This window comes from Thermobia domestica, chromosome 9, assembly GCF_964235325.1.
Source record: "Thermobia domestica chromosome 9, izTheDome1.hap1.1, whole genome shotgun sequence".
NCBI classification, from domain to species: domain Eukaryota; kingdom Metazoa; phylum Arthropoda; class Insecta; order Zygentoma; family Lepismatidae; genus Thermobia; species Thermobia domestica.
This window is the reverse complement of record NC_137462.1, coordinates 126,934,384-126,947,834: the sequence shown is the minus strand read 5'-3', so window position 1 is coordinate 126,947,834 and position 13,451 is coordinate 126,934,384. Positions and strand designations below refer to the sequence as shown.

Genomic DNA, 13,451 nt, shown 5'->3' with positions numbered 1-13,451 from the left:
ATTAGATCCAGTGTGGCAATTGATATTTTAGGGTTTATGAGCCAAGCGTGGCTGTTGATAATAAGGTTGAAGAGCCAAGAGTGGACACTGTTATGTTAGGTTGATGAGCCAAGAGTGGCTTTTGATATTTTAGTGGCTTATGGTAATGCCAAGTGGGATCATAGTTATTGTGATAGTTTTTGGGATTCAGGAAGGTTCCTGTTTAATTGAGTGTACTGGTGTAAATCAATTAAAGGTTGACAGTGAAAAGAAAGTGGTATAATTCATTTGTAAACTCTAGTAGATTTGAGAAGTTAATTAAAGTAATACTTTGCTTCACTGAAGGTACCAAAAATAAACAAACCTAAAACTAGTTAATGTGGGATTCAATCCAAACCCGATATTAATCCAATTGCAAATTTAAGTTGTCTTCTGTATCGAAGACGGAAAATTTGAATATTATAGCCACAAGGAAATTCCCAAGGAAATTATAGCCACCAAAGAAATTCCCAAGCATAACGTTCAAACATTTTTGACTCGTGAACAGCATAATTTATAATTAAAACATCTTGACATTACGGCTCTTGAAGATCTATGGGGTCCAAATGTTTTCTTTTTAGTAAGGTATAGTAATAAGCACATTGGGTCTTATCGCCATTTTACTTGCCTTTCAGACAGGAGCTCGATCTCTCTTAATTCATATACTTCTTTAGGACTGTCTCTTGTAGGGTTACCTACGAAAAAAAAGTTAAGTTTGTCTCGTCTCGAGAATGTAAGATGAAAATTATGTCTCGTCTCGGAAAGTATACCCATTTCTATTGAAAGAGATTTCGTTGGATGGATGGATTTGAGTTTAGCATCTCTTTCAGCACCGAGGCTATATCAGACGTAGCCCTACAGCTTAACGTGGAACTCGAACCCCGGTCTCCCAAAAGCATATACAATAATCATTTTACTACGAAGGAGCTCTCTCTCTCTCTCTCTGACTCGTCTTGTATCTCATCACAAAAATTGTTGTTTGTTGAAATTCAACGTCCATTTTGAGCATCAGCGCTATATGACACGTGGGTCTTACAGTTTGAGGTGGAATCCGAACCGCGGACCGGAATGTTTTCAAATTTCAATGCTCTCCCACCAGAAAAGTATAATTTCACTGGGGATCGACAGGATTATTTACCCATACTGAGCATTTACCGATAAATAATGGCTTTGAAAAGTTGAAACAAGACAAAGAAAGCTCTAAATTCTTTTGACACAAATTATTAACTAGCATAGGGCCTATACCAAACCTTTTAAGGCAATAATAATAATAATAATAATTATAATAATAATAATAATAATAATAATAATAATAATAATAATAATAATAATAATAATAATAATAATAATAATAATAATAATAATAATAATAATATGAATTCTATAACATTTGGAACTCGTTAACACAGTAAACTCCACACCACTCTCCCTTTTCCCTATGTTTCTAGTTCAAGGTCCAAGGTAAAGGGAACGCCAACAAGTCACACAACAGTCGCTCGCTCTCCAACAGCGCTGCACTATATGGAACCACCTGTACGCACAGTATGTGCATGCAACAAATATAAACCTTCGTTCTAGAAATTCGGCAAGTGGTAACATTACTACATTAACCCTGTTCTTTTTTTTTCACTACTTCTTTTTCTCTTTTCCTCTAGTCTTTCACAGAAGAGGTTGACCTCCAAAAAAATAAATAAACGAAACATCAAGACAAGTGCACCTTAATAAACATACACACACACTAACACATGTTTAGATATCCTTTCACATAACAAACAGTTGCAGAACTGGAATATTACATTCCTCTTCTTTTGGTCCAAAAAGTCATAAAAAAAAAAAAAAATAACATGGATCGGAAGCCAGGAGCAGTCAGTGCCAGAGCCAACTTTGTAAAAGTGGGTGTGTTCCTCGCATGAGGTGTAGGGGGCAGGGAGCGGGTATACTTGCACTTAGCTGGACATACAGTATATATATAAAACCGGGATTGCAAAGTGTTAAATCAGTAAGTTTCAAAACACGAAACAGATAACAACAAACATACAAACAATCATGAAGTTTTTGGTGAGTAACAAACACCGTTCGTTTGTTTGTTAACGCTATGCATGGTTTGTTTCTCTTGTGGCGCGTTAACTGTACGTACCCGTATCGTTAACTACACGTATATTGTGAGTGCATGGAGATAATTGGAACTAACTCAATACAAAAAGGGGTTGATGTATTTTTTTTTCGGTTTGTCTATCCCCTCGTCTCTTGCCTTAAGCTCCCCACACTCTAATCCACATTTGCCACCCTATGGCAAATCCATTGACCTCCTTTCACATACGTGAAGAAAAGAATACATTAAAACGTAACCTTTAACTTCTTTTAACTTGTCTGAAATTAAGATTTGGGTCGGACAAAATTCAGATGTGTTACATAAACGTATAGTTTATTGTAAGCATTGATGTGTGGTTGTAATAGTTAGTTACATAACAAACTTTGTTATGCATTGACATTACTATAACATATGAAAATGTTGGACCCCACAAGATTTCTATTATAAAAATTCACTCTCGTTACTATATAAAAGTTTTGTCGTGACTATATGATTGCCGTACTCGCTTACGACGCGGGAGCCCCGGGTTCAATTCTCAGTAGGAGCTTAAGTGGCTAGGATGCCATGTTAAATTGTAGGTCCAGTTCTTAAATAGCCTCCAGTTCTTAAATAGCCTCGGTGCTCCACTCCAAACAACCAATCGTTACTTTATAAATAAGCTGCGATACACTAGCTCCTGAAAAGTTTTGGATGTCTGAACAATTCATCTGAAGAATAGATCATTGTTTGTAAGATGATCTACGATCATGTTTCATTCAAGTGAAACATATAGTGGCTTATTATGGCTTACCTCTGGTGCGAGGGTTATCTCGTTCTATACCAAACCATGTGAGTTCGTGGTAGACAACATCGTATCAGTAGATTTTCTCGGAAATTTCCCATTTCCTTCTACATTCTCATTCCACCAAATTCTTGCATACTAAAATTGATTATCCGTTTGATTTAGTATACAAGATGAGAGTATGGTGGCTCAATGCCAAAGTGGTCACGTCTAGTGCTAATGAGTCCCTGCTTTGATCCCCCAAAAAATATGAGTTTGTAGGGAACAACGTCATGTCCCTTGGTTCTTTAAGTATTTTCCCGTTTCTTTCTACGTTTTCATTCCACCAATTCCTTTCATTTACCTTCATTAATCCATATCTGTGAGATGAAAATGGAATAATTTCATTTTATATTTAACATGCAGGATATATTTGTGGGACAAACAAATGAAGACTTCACTTGATAAATTCCTCACATATGGAATATTACTTTCATTGGTATGTTCTATTCGTTATATGTTAAACGTAAGAAGCTCTACGCTTCATTTAGTTAAAAAAAAAAAAAAAAACATATATTTAATTTTATACCACAGAGTCAGATATGCGCAGAAGGTGAATCGTAACTCAAAGTGCATCAACGGAACTTCTGAGTCATCTAACAAAAATACTCAAAACATTTAAAATAACTACAAACTTGTATTTTGGAAAGTGCATAATTAATTCATGACCAACACATACTAACCAAGACCACACGATAGAAGGGAGAGGTGAAGGACCAAGTTACAAATCACTGAGAGAGATTGAAGTATCCATGAGACGAGACATGAAAAAAAATATTTTTTCTAGTCTTGTTTCGTAAATTGATTTTAGAAATCTCGTCTCGTCTCGTTTTGTAAATGTATGTATAAAAATGTATGCCCTAATGTTTTTCTTAATTTCATCTAGAAGTTATTAATATCCTTCCACGTCGTAAGCAGTGTTTCTTCCAGACATGTTATTTTTTTTTGGGGGGCATTGCCCCCTGGAGCTCTGAGAGTGCCAACCGGAGGAGACCCAAATAAAACATCTATAATATAATAGTAAATAGAATAGTACTAGTACTGCCCCCCCCCGGAATACTAAGTATGCCCCCCCTGGAACATTTTTTTCCCAAAGAACGACTGATCACGAGAGGTTCACGAATGGTGTGGTATAACAACAATTACGCCATATTTATTATTGGTGTATATTGTGTGATAACTCGCATATCTTTAAACGCAGACAATTACTCTTCATTGTATTTTCTACAATCACCTTATCAATTTATAGTTTTTTTTAAATGATGGATTATGTAACAATAAAATTGTTTGAGAACTAAGAATTAGGCAAACTAATCTTCTCTACGAATCTCGTGAAATTTCTAACCGCATCTTGAATTTAAAAAAGACACTTCTCGTCTCATTTTCGAGACAAGGGTCGAGATAAGATTAGAAATATCTCGTTTGCAGCACTAATTAAAAGTGGTTATATTGCTTTTGGGCGGATATGTAGTAGAAGAATCTTAGTAAGGAGACTACATAGATCTAAAGAAAGGGCAAGATATGATCACTCCCGACGCAGTAATGTATTCTATTTTAAAGGAATTTAAATACGAATACATTCTTATTTATTTAAAGGAAAGTGAAGAGGTAACAAAACACAATTTGGTGTGGTCCTTCCAGAAAGAACACATTACGCTACATGGGTTAACCCTTTGCGATTGTAAGTTGAACACTTTACCACAGTAGTACAATGCTTCAAAATAACAATAATAGTTTATCGGCATACGTGCCGTTGGCGTGGGAGATCCGGGTTTAATTCACGGCAGAAGCTCATGTGGTTCGTTTTCTACGTTAATCAGAAGGTCCATGTCTCATATAGCCTCGCTGCTGAAAAATAGAGATACGCACGAGACGAGTCGAGACAGAATTTTTCTGACAAAATTCGAGTCGAGAGACAGGTCTTTCAATAGAGAAATATACATTTTTCGAGTCAAGACATCGCTTTTATAGCACATTTTCGAGACGAGACAGCCTGAAATCTTGTCTCGTGCGTATCCCTACTGAAAAAGATGGCTAACTCAAAATCAAATCAATAGCTTATCGATTAAATAATTACAGTAACGAATATAAGTTACCAAGATTACTTACTTTAACCCTTTCACTGTGGAAGGCGAAAAAAAAATTCCCTAACCTGCGAATGTCGATTATAGTCGACGTGTTAAAATTTGTCTGTATCTTGGGTTTGTCGATTGTAGTCGCCAATGGTTTTTTGTGTGGTTTCTATTGTTTATCGAAAACAATAGAACACAAACAAAAATGAACGGTACAACTTTGGCGACTACTCTCGACAAAGCCAAGATACGGACAAACAAATTTTAACACGTCGACTAGTCGACATTCGCATGTTAAGGAAATTTGGTTCTGTCGACAAAAGTCGACTTCCTCTGTGAAAGGGTTAACGTTCTACCGTAATATCTAATGAAATGAAGTTTCTAATTTAGCGTTCCACAGTTATGACTGCAGGTTAAAGTAGACGGATGATTATTGGATATGTGAATAATTATCAAAGGAATTGATGAAATGACGATGTGGGAGGAAAAAGAACGAGAGAACCCCCACACACGATGTCTACCATAAACTCGCATGGCGTGGGATCGATGAAACCAGGGACTCCCTTGTAAATACATGGAACTAATTTACTAGCAGTTACCCGAATATTAATAAGAATCAATGTAGGCTTGTATTTGAATAAAATGAACAGAAATGCTTAGCTTTCTTCCACTCCTTGTATTTACATAAAAGACATACAAACTCTGAAGACATTAACTGAAAGATATAAAATAAACAAATAGTAGTGTTACACAGATACACCACGCGTAAAGGAGTTTGGTTTGTTACAGTATATACAACGTGAAAGTTGAAGTCCGAAATTCTTGCATTTCCTCGCACCCTCCATTTAGTAATATTTAAAAATAGCAAGTATTAAAGTATTCAGATTTGTCGAACAGAAAATCCATTTAGTTTCATGCATTATCTTTCATTCCACGGACAGATTAGTGCTTTGCATCCTGAACATTATACTAACCCGCTTATCTAAGCAACACTGCGGGTAGTCTATCAAGCAAGTAAGGAATGATAACTTTAATTACTTCCATAGGATTAGATAAGGAAACGTTTTTTGATTGGTTATGTCTTGCGATCAAGTGAATGAATTACTTCCATCAATAAACTTTTGACCCTCTTACATCCTGCCTAAAATTGGTGGTGATTCGTCTAGTAGTTCTTGAAATATTTTGTCTTCCAGACGAACACACGGACAAACAGAGTAAATATGAATAGGAAATTTGTCGGTAGATCAAATTCTCTTATTAAAGTTCAGGAGTTAATGATAATTTTTTATATTATATCTCATTAACTATAGTGCACACTCCTATCTACGTTGTTTTATAATTAAAGGGTTAACGGGGTTATATTTTAGTAATAGTTTCACCTTAAAGGTTGACGTGGTTTTAATCCTCTTATTTGTAGACCGTGAATGATATAGTTTATAACGCCATAAAATTTATTATTATTATTATTATTATTATTATTATTATTATTATTATTATTATTATTATTATTATTTTGTCGATTTTCATAGAAACTAAGCATGAAGGATTTATCCTGAAACATGTTATTTGCTTCAGCTCGACTTGGTATGTCGGTTGACGCTAATGTTATAATAAAATAATAGACAGCTTTAACCTTAGGAATTATATATTTCTGGGCATTGGGCATCTATGGCATTTTAAACCCGTCGCACGTATAAAGGATAACGTACATCGGCGATCACACTACCCGAGCAAGCGGGGACGAAAGGAAGCGGCCTGGGACCTGTATGTTAGGTCACGGTATTTGCATAATGGGAATGATGAAAACTCAGGGGGGAAAAAACTTTGTGCATCTTTCTGATCGAGTGTCCCAAACCGGAAATCTAACCCGGGAACGCTCGCTTTAATGTTAGAATAAACATAATATAAATTCCTCTTCATTCGACTTTATACCCACAGGTAGAACTTGAAATCCGCCAATTAAGAGTTAGTGAATTAAATTTGTGAAATTGCATAAGAGTATACTGTACAGGGCCATAACTTGTGGGGGGAAGGGGGGAAACTGCCCTCCTAGGGAAGCTCCTCGCCGTTCAAGGGGGGCTTATTTTAAGACAAAATGCTCTTACTCCATATATGATACGAACATGAAATTATAAATGAAGCACCAACCAGATTCACTACATTACATAAACAAAGCAGCACACAAAAGATAAATACAAGAAAAATGAGTCGTGGGCCCGTGTCAAAAAAAAAAAAAATATTTACGATAGGGGCGCTAGAAATAATATTTATTCGTATAGTTTGAGATTTCTCAATATTCCCTAACAGCACAACTACATAGCAGGCATATGCCGATCATGTTCCCCATGACGTAAGCGTCAATGAACCACAAAATTAATCCCCCAAAATATGTTAAATCGCCTATATGCGTAATGTGTTTACATTAAGGTGAGTCTAAACAACACTTTAAACAAATAAAAAAAATGTAGGGGTACCCTATGGTGGGCGCGAACCACCAACCTTTGCATTACTAGCCGCGTGCTCTTCCGACCCACAACATAAGTGAATGAAGTTACTGTTTGAAATGAGGGCTGGCCATCGACACATTAGCATAAAAGACAGTAACTTCATTTAGTTATGTTGTGGGTCCAGGTAAATGGAAACGTTGCATTTTCATTTAACATTGGGCGCATAAAGAGTGTACAGCACAAACAGCTCGTCCGATTAAAAAAAAAAAAAAAAAAAAAATCTTCACTTTAGATTGAAAACATCATATTTGGAGACGGTTTTCCGTCTTACATTTTGTTGTAACTCTGATAATAACATAGTTACCCTATGGCAGGGGACTTTTGAGACATCTTGTATATTTCGCTCCAGATAGGACTAGTGATTTGTGTAAAGAATAATAATATTCCTGAAGCCCTGCAAACGTGTTTCGTGTAGTATACCCCCACATTTTTGGTACTGCTTAACCATCAACGTGATATATTTAGTTATTATTTATTACATGTAATAGAATATATGAAATATATTAGTAATATGTTACGATGGAACAAAGTATTCAAAATAAATAAGAATCTTAAGAAAAATAGAATACTTCTCAGTTTCGAAGAACCACAATATAATAGACTAAGACAATGGTAGTTCTAACATCATGTTAACATTTCTAACAATGAAGTTTCAGAGATGAAATTGACATTAAATTACTAACGAAGGAATCAATACAGTAAAACATGCTGTACAAGCACTAGAAATAATAATATTTTGACTTTGAATTCCAAGGTGGAATCTGAAGTTGTTTTTGGGACGTCCACGAGGAGTAGGTTAGGTCTTAACTAACTTTCTCTTGTCTATTATAGACCGATGATCTATGTATAATTGGAGTCTTGAGTTGAAATACTAAATTAATATAATCTTTTTATACTGTAGATCGTTGTTTTGGCTCTCGCCGTCTACGCTGTTGCTGAAGAAAGAGAGAAGAGAGGAGCCATCGGCATTGGATATGCTGCCCCAGCCTACGCTGCTGCCCCAGCTGTTGTTGCTGCTCCAGCCAGATCCATCCACCCACCCACTGCTAGAGTAGTTGCTGCCCCAGCTATCGCCGCCGCTCCAATTGCTCATGCTGCCTACGCCGCCCCAGCTATCGCTGCTCCAGCCATCGCCCCCGCCGCCTATGCTGCTCCAGCCTACGCTGCTGCCCCAGCTGTTGTTGCTGCTCCAGCCAGATCCATCCATCCACCCACTGCTAGAGTAGTTGCTGCCCCAGCTATCGCTGCTGCTCCAATTGCTCATGCTGCCTACGCCGCCCCAGCTTACGCTGGTGCCTATGGCTATGGTGCTTCCTATTTGGGTTAAACTGCAGCTTCACTACGCCCTCACTCTTACTCTTACTGGTAAGTTCAATCCACGCTGAAGAATACTGTTTCTTCTTTTGTTATGTAGTCCTTTAACACTTATCGAAATTCTAACGATTCGTTTCCATTTTGCTCGGTCCTATACATCATCATCTGTAAATATCTATTCTTTAAGCCCAACTTCCCATAATTAACCCATTTGCTCTTTGGCTTCTTTTCATCTTGTACTTTTCACTATAATCTTATTCCATTCTATTGCATATACATTCCTCATTTCTTCTTATGATTTTATCACACCACTGTAATCCTCATCCTTCACTTGCTTCGATGCCTTCGTCTCGTCTCTTATTTTATTCATCCTGGTGACCGTAGATACATTCATCTTAACATTTTCATTTTAGCCTCATCTAGTGTCTTCTTCTTATCATTTATCTTCTTTGTTCACTCTGTTACTTATCCTCTTATATCAAAAAAACACTTCATATTCTTTTCATAAAACCGTTGTAATTATTTTTATCACGACAAAATTGTTGAACCATTATTTGATAAGAATTTTTGAACATATGCAGTTAGCACTTAGATTAAGCTTCGTTTTTATCGTTTCACTTCGACAACCAATTATCCATTAGTTGAGATAGTTGATCACGTAACTGTCCATTGAATTGCAATGGAGCCAATTTCACATTGTTTGAAGCTATTCACTGCGCATGTGTACAGTAGCATGTTGTTGCAAAAGATCTATATTCTTAGGTAGAATTTTATTTGTTTCAGGATTTAGCTCATCCCAGGGAAGCAAGTAAATAATAATAATAATAATAATAATAATAATAATAATAATAATAGCAAAAGCTTGTCTTCAAGATCACATGTAATAAACAAGACGAATTTGGGATAAACATTCCTCTTCTATGGAACGATGAATCTCTAATAAAATATTCTTGGTACACAAATGAAAAAAAAACTCAAGGCTTTAAGTTTCTTATACAAAATGATGTATTAAAATCATGATACCATATTGCAAAGAGTGAAGATAATTCATTCTTACATAATAATCATTAATACTTGACACTTTATATTTGATTATACTGCTATCTCCTTTGAAAATCTTCATTCCGCTTCCCACTACTTTAAAAAGAAAGCACAAGAAACAAAGAGAAAAGAATTTAGAAAGTAAGTCCTACGGCACTCACAAAATTTTACTAAATAAACACGAACTGTTTCCATTTGCTTCACATAGTCCAGAAATCTGAATGTGTATATTACAGTGCCACCTGTACATATTGTATGTAAGGTATTGGAATATAGTTCAATTGTCTAAGTGTCACATTCACTAGAATTTTTATATTATTTCGGTTGTCTCAGTTTATACAAAATAATAATAATTGCTTAGTAGCGTAACTTAACTACAGACAAAAACTTAACTTAATTAACAGACAAAAAAACTTAACCTTTCTCTCATTTTATGATCATCTTTTACGATGTGGGTGGAAATGATGCAATGTACGACCCTTGACCATGACTTGTCTCCATTTATTCATACTGTTTAGTGCTGCCTTCTATGCCAACAAGCACAAAAGTCGGTCGCTATTTCAAGACCCTCATGTACGTTATGAGACCTGTTTATTGGTCATATTTTTTTAAAAATCTTATATTTGATCATTATACTTAATATCAAGTAATCATGATTTATTTATTTATTTTTAACAAAAACTGTATTTATTGTGTTCCACCGATATGTAATTTAACGAAAATTTAGTGACGGAAAAAAATTGTCAATAACTTGTTTCAATTTGAATGACATTGAATTTGTGTACGTGTGGTCAATAGTACAGCTAATGGAAGAAGAGCTAAAATATTCCATATCTAAAAGTTGTGTAACGGAACTATAACCACACATAATTAGATTTCAGATACGAAATATGGACAAACTAGACGTAGATATAGCAATTTCAAAAAAAGAATGGCATTCAACACCTTGGTATTAAATGTGTAAATCCGTTAATATTATTAACTTCATTGTGTAAAAATACAAGAAGTATAATATCTTGATTAGGAAATAATAATAATAATAATAATAATAATAATAATAATAATAATAATAATAATAATAATAATAATAATAAATACATCAATCAAATATTGATATACATCGAAATTTTTGTTGCATAACTTTCTCGAATACATTTCAGTGTATTAATTTTTAACGCATTTTGATTCATGAAATCAAATAAAAAATAGAACCCCACTTCACCAAAAAGAATCCATATTAGTGTGTTGATATCTTGCGGATCACCTAGAGAAAAATATTAGTTTTCTTAGATTGATTGATGTGATTTTAGTGTCCCTTTCATCATTGATACTATATAGATCCGAACATAGAAGCGAACAATAAAAGCTCCCGCCGGGAGTCGAACTCAGTTTTTCTGCTTCAGAGGATTGTACGGTTATCCACATGCCCATGAAGGAGATCTGATTTTCCTTAGAGTTTTCTACAAATATAGGGTATATTTTATAACTATTTGATCAATTCACATTACAAATATTCTTGGAAATGAATGAGAAATTATTTTGAAAATGGATGGTGTAGGGGTAAAATTTGTTATGGTAATTGAAATTTTTCCATGTCCTGAAATAAAATCTTTCACACAATTTACCCTCATAAGAATAAATTTACTTGTTGGTGACCTAAAATTTAAATAATATAATAATAATAATAATAATAATAATAATAATAATAATAATAATAATAATAATAATAATAATAATAATAATAATAATAATAATAATAATAATAATAATTTATGTACTACAGTACTTCGGTCTGTTTATAAGTTTTCTGATTATTTCTTTTGTTTGACAGATTATTATGTTAATTGTTCTTAATCTTTTGTCTCCATAGGAACCCATTCTTCATTTTGGCTCAATCATCATCGAAGCAAATAGTCAACAAAAGTAAGAAAAATGGTATACAACAAATAAAACTACAATTGTTTGATTGGATATTGTTCCCACAATATTTCATTTTGAAAAACGGGTGATATTCATCTGTTATGTTGTTATTTATTTTCGTGTGCAATAAATAAAAATTTTTCATATAATTTCAAAACTTTGGAGTGTAAATTTATTCATATTGATTGCTTAACCTTTCCAGATATTTTAACCTACCCACCACAGTTATGTATAAATTATATTTGACACATATATTTTATAAACACTAGGATATTTTAAATTTCTGTACATTAGCTCTAAACACATTGCAAATTAGACTACACCCTACGCCTAGCGTGGAAATAAATATTTTTAGATTTATATACGCATAAAATTAAAGCGGAAGAATTAGATTTTACTTCAGACCTTTTTGAAGAATGTTCTTTTCCTTATCAAAATAATAGAAAACAGAAAATATGATGGTTATTAATCAACTACAGTACATATTTGAAACATGCTGTCGTCATGATATTGCATAATTTGATTGATTCATTTCTAAAGAATTTGGTCTATCAAAACTTTTTAAAAAATAAATTTACCTTGTCCGTCCATAGGCAATAAATCTCGAGGAGTGCTTGATCAACCATCACCAGAAAACCGGAAGTAGTAGAAATTAACCATTTCCGGTTTGAATGTTGATGGCTCTGGAGCAAAAACTGTTAAGACATAGCAAGATGCGATTTTCTGTAATCAATTAAGCAATCCAAAAATATATTCCATGTAGATTCTCATCTCTTAACTAAAACCGGAAGTGGATAAAATCCACTACAACTTCCGGTTTCAATACTGATTGACATAGAACACAAACGACAACAGAGAACGAGAAGTGTTTTCTTGGAAACAATTTAGATAAGAAAACGTAACATCTCTCTTACACCACTATTAATACCTGAAGAGGCAGGAATCAACCACTTCCGGTTTTTGCACTGATTGCCATAGAACAAAAATACGTAATTGATACCAAGTGGAAGTTTACTATAATCAATCAAGTGTCCCAAAATATATGTTCCGTCTCCATTATAATCTCTCTTCTAAAACCGAAAATGATATAAATACATATACTATCAAGTCCGGTTTAAGTAATAATTGACGAAATATCACATTATGAGAAAAACAAATTTTTTTCTTGTGGTGTACAGTCAAGAACAAAAATTCTTTCCGTTTGATGAAACTAGTTTCGTAAATAACTTCGGAATGAAAAGATAATTTGAGCACAGTTTTCAGCAAATTAAAAGAAATGTAATTTTTTGTGCATTCCGGCCTTGAAACGCGGTGAAACGGCGTACGTTCTACCGTTATTCCCAAAATAAACTTTACCAAATGGAAAGAACTTTTGTCGCTGACTGTACACGTGGCACTGCTACTTTTTTTTAACCAACGAAGGGTCAGTTCCTTTTATTGTGAATAAGGCTGGTAACAGGCACGAACTTCTTACCGCAAATAACCAATATTTTATTTGGTGTCTAATAAAAAATAAAATAAAACTGATAAGACAACCAAGGTAAATTTATTGAATAACTTTCATTCCTGATATCTACCTTCTTTAAGATTTTACTACATATATCAAGGCTTAAAATACTTGTATAGCTTTAAATTCTTAATCTGTCTCGATGATTTTTGAGGAGTAT

At 34.2% G+C, this 13,451-nt stretch overlaps 1 protein-coding gene across 1 annotated transcript; it reads left to right on the top strand.

Annotated features, from left to right (window-relative positions):
* Positions 1–1,928: 1,928 nt before the first annotated feature.
* Positions 1,929–11,941, top strand: LOC145695000 (uncharacterized). The gene is made up of 3 exons (XM_081771827.1): positions 1,929–2,076; positions 8,411–8,874; positions 11,735–11,941. Exons 1-2 carry the CDS (start codon positions 2,065–2,067, stop codon positions 8,834–8,836), a joined length of 438 nt encoding a protein of 145 aa, XP_081627953.1. The 5' UTR covers positions 1,929–2,064; the 3' UTR covers positions 8,837–8,874; positions 11,735–11,941.
* The last annotated feature ends 1,510 nt before the right edge of the window (positions 11,942–13,451 follow it).